At 54.3% G+C, this 3,609-nt stretch overlaps 1 protein-coding gene across 1 annotated transcript in view; it reads right to left on the bottom strand.

Moving 5' to 3' along the window:
* The window catches only part of LTF (lactotransferrin), a 29,939-nt gene extending 27,266 nt beyond the window's left edge, over positions 1–2,673 (bottom strand). The window contains exon 1 of the mRNA XM_006892962.1: positions 2,634–2,673. Within this exon, the coding sequence (XP_006893024.1) occupies positions 2,634–2,673 (40 nt within the window). The remainder of the gene's footprint in view (positions 1–2,633) is intronic.
* Positions 2,674–3,609: the final 936 nt, after the last annotated feature.

The raw sequence follows: 3,609 nt of genomic DNA, 5'->3' as shown, positions 1-3,609 counted from the left end.
GCATTTCTCTCCTGGCCTGAAAGGCTTTCCAAGATTGGAAATTCTAGTGTCATGTGAATAGGAAAGGGATTGTTGGCAATGCCTTCTGTTTGATTTTGAACTGACTTACAGCAGTAAAGCACAAGGAAAGAGATTCCTCATCTTTCTCCAGAGGAGCAGCTGGTGGATTTGAACCCCTTTGCCTTTATGTTGGGCAGACTGCCTCATATTTTCCCAGTGAGCAACTGGTGGCTTCAAACCAAGAACTTTTGGACTGACAGCCAGGCACCAGAGATGCGCCTTATCTACATAAGAGGTGGAGCAAAAAAAATATAATTTACATAGCAGCAGGCTGAATGGTCTTACGTTCTGTTTATCTGCATAAGAGGTGTGGCCAAGATTCACCCCACCGCTCTGCGGAGGGAGGTGGGGTGGGGCGGCAGGTAAGGTCCTGTGCCCCTGACATTTTCTCTCTTTGTCCCCAAGTACTATATGTCAGCTCGCCACATGGCCCTGGCCAAGGCCTTTCCGGATCACTTCACCTATGAGCCCCATGAAACAGACGCAGTAAGTGGGCCCTGGATCTGGTGGGTCGGGTGTTCAAGGCCAGCGGTAACGGGAGGTGGGGTGCCCTGCTGGAGTCGAGGCTTGGGAGACACTGGACGCTGGGGCAAGAGCTGTCAGAGCCACTCAGTACTTTGTGGCCCTCACCCCGCTTTGCAGACCCAGGGCTACCGCTACCCACGGCCAGCCTCAGTGCCACCATCGCCCTCGCTGTCACGACACTCGAGCCCACACCAGAGTGAGGATGAGGAGGAGCCTCGGAACGGGCTGCCCGAGGACGGAGAACGCTACGATGAGGAGGAAGAGGCCGCCAAGGACAGGCGCAACATCCGGGCCCCCGAGTGGCCACGCCGGGCCTCCAGTGTCTCGTCCATGGGGAGCAAGCGCAGCTCCGTGGACACCGCGCCCTCCAGCTCACTCAGCAGTCCCAGCGAGCCACTCAGTCCCACCAGCTCCCTGGGAGAGGAGCGCAACTAGGTCTCCTGCGCCCCCTCTTCCCGGGGTGGCTGCAGAAGGGCAGTACTCCCAAATCCCACTCCAGCTCCCCACCTTCTGTGGGCTCCACAGCTCTGTGCCCCACACACTCCAGCTCCTCCTCCTCGAAGCTCGGAGCCCCCACACTCCAGCATCAGCAACATTGTGCCTTTCTCTGGGGTTCCAGAATGCATATTCTGTGCTCCAACTCCACCCCCCAGGGCCTGGCCTGGAAGGCAGTGGCCTGGTATCTGCCATTAACCTGTGGTGCCAGAGGTTTTCCAAGTCCTGGCCTGCTGCCTTCCAGGCTGGACTTCCAGAACCCTTTGTGGCTTGCAAATCCTAGTCCTTCCAGAATGTGCCATGTCATAGCCTGGCCTAGGGGCCACCAGGCGTGGCATTCCTATTCCTGGGACAATCATGCCCGGAGCCTAGGCCTTTTCAGGGACTTTGGAGGCCAGAATTCACAAGGTCTTCCAAAACCTGTCTCATGTGTGTTTACTCTGCCTCCACCCTCCCAGGGTATATCTGGTTTTTCCAGGGTCCCTCATCCATTTCCCATCAGTAAGGTCCAGTGTCTGCTCAGCTCCCACTGTCCCCACACTTTGGCCACGCGAGAAGGGGGTGACAGAACTCAGAACCACTCAGCTCCTCATTCCTGCCTTTGTTTCTGCATCTTCCTGGAGTCTGAACTGTTCCCCCAGGCCTTCAGACTCCCCACTGCTGAGGACCGAAATGGCCATCTCCCACCGTGAAACTACTAGGTTCTAGGTCCAGCTCCTGAATCTAGAACCTTAACCACTGTGTCCCATCCTTGTCCTGTCCCCCTGATCTGTGTGTGGGGTTCTAAAGCACCCACATTTACCTCCAGGCTCTTCCACTCCTCCCCAGCTGTGTTCTGCCCCCCCAGCTTTGGGGACAGGGAGGGGCCCCTCACGTGTGCTGTGTCAGATTCACTGCTTGGTTTGTAATTGGGGGCTGGGAGTATGATTGATGTGTGTCCAGAGATGAAAAAAAAATACATCTATATTTAAGAAAAAAAAAAAGAAATTTACAAAACTCATCTGGAAATTAAAGAAGGTCTCAACACTCTGACATCATTTCAAAGGTGAAATATCAACATTCCTCCATCGCCCCTCTGCAGTTTTGCACCCCTCTTCCCTATGTGGTGGGGAAGTGTGTGCACCTGTGCCCACCACCTCTGCCTCACCACAGCTCTGAGGAAGCATCTTTAAGATGGTAAATGAAAGTACTAAGGTGCAGGGAAGCTATTCTAGTCACAGTCTTGGCAGGAGCTGAGATCTGAAGTCTTAGATCTGAACTAAGGCAAGCTATTCTCTTTTTCTGAGCTTCATTTTCTTCCCAGATAAATGGGTCTGTGTCTCCAGAGGCCTCTTGGGCCATGCTAGGATCACTCCCAGCAGGTCTGAGTCCTTCCTCCCTGCACTTCCCAGTCTTGGGGAAGGGAACAGAGAGGCAGAAAACCAGTGAATGGGGCATGTCTTCCCCCAGGTCTGAGTCCTTCCTCCCTGCACCTCCCAGTCTCAGGGTGAGGCGCAGGGCGCAGGGATGCAGACAACCACTATGTGGGGCAGGTCTCCCCGACACACACTCACCAAGGGTCCCGAAGGACAGCAGGGCAGTGAAGAGCCTCATGTCTGGATCCTGCTGCAGCTGGGACCAGGGAAGGCTCTGCCACCTGTGTCTGCCCAGTGCCCCTTTATCTAGGGCTGGGTGACCTCACGTAGCTTGCCCCGCCCTGTTGCTCAATTGTATCCCCTTTCCTCCTCAGCACCCATGCCTGCTGCGCCCAGATCAACTTCTTCCTTGAGGCCATGGATTCTGAAAAGCCCTCAGAACAAAGGGTGGGGAGGGGAGGTACCTGGCCAAGTTCCCCAGAGAGGAAGCCTGGCTTTCACCCTGCCTTGCAAGTCATCTGCTGTGGTAATTGAAGTCATGTAGTGGTCTTCCTTGCCAGCTCGTCTAGGACCCCATGTTGTTTATAGGGTTGACTGTTTATCAGTGGCACTTAACACGACGTGTAGGAGCTCCTGAGGAGTTGAACCACACTGTCTTACTCTCTGTGGTCTGGTACCTCTTAGAGAGTAAGGTAACTAATATGTGAACTCTGAGGCAGACAGACTTGTCCTTTCACACTCCCTAAGGTGCGTGGGAGCAAAGAGCAAGGTGGGGGGCAGTCACTTGGCTAGTAGTGTGGTAGGGAATGCTAGACAGGAGCCAATCTACCAAGCTAGTCAGCCTGGACAGCTGATGGGCATAAGGGAGACTCCCGGATTCTGTGTCCAGTTTCCTATGAGGCTCCTTCCCTCTAGACCTGCTGAGACTCAGATTATGGGTCCTGGGAAACAGAGCCAGGCCTCAAGCACCCAGGAATCATTAGCACCCACATTCAACCGCTATTTCAATGTCTCTCTTTTTGTCAAGGACAGAGGTATTCTACCTGTTGGAGGTGGTGGTTGTTCTGTTCTGCGGGTCGTACAAGAGGGATAAGACTTCGTCCCACATGTTGCTGTTGTTATGTGCCATGGAGTCGTTTGCGACTCATAGCGACCCTATGTACAGCAGCCCTAA

Source organism: Elephantulus edwardii, unplaced genomic scaffold (genome assembly GCF_000299155.1).
Source record: "Elephantulus edwardii isolate Elephantulus edwardi_28Jun2011 unplaced genomic scaffold, EleEdw1.0 scaffold00121, whole genome shotgun sequence".
In the NCBI taxonomy this organism is placed as follows: domain Eukaryota; kingdom Metazoa; phylum Chordata; class Mammalia; order Macroscelidea; family Macroscelididae; genus Elephantulus; species Elephantulus edwardii.
Note: the sequence above shows the minus strand (reverse complement) of the source record. Positions and strands in the feature narration are given on the sequence as shown.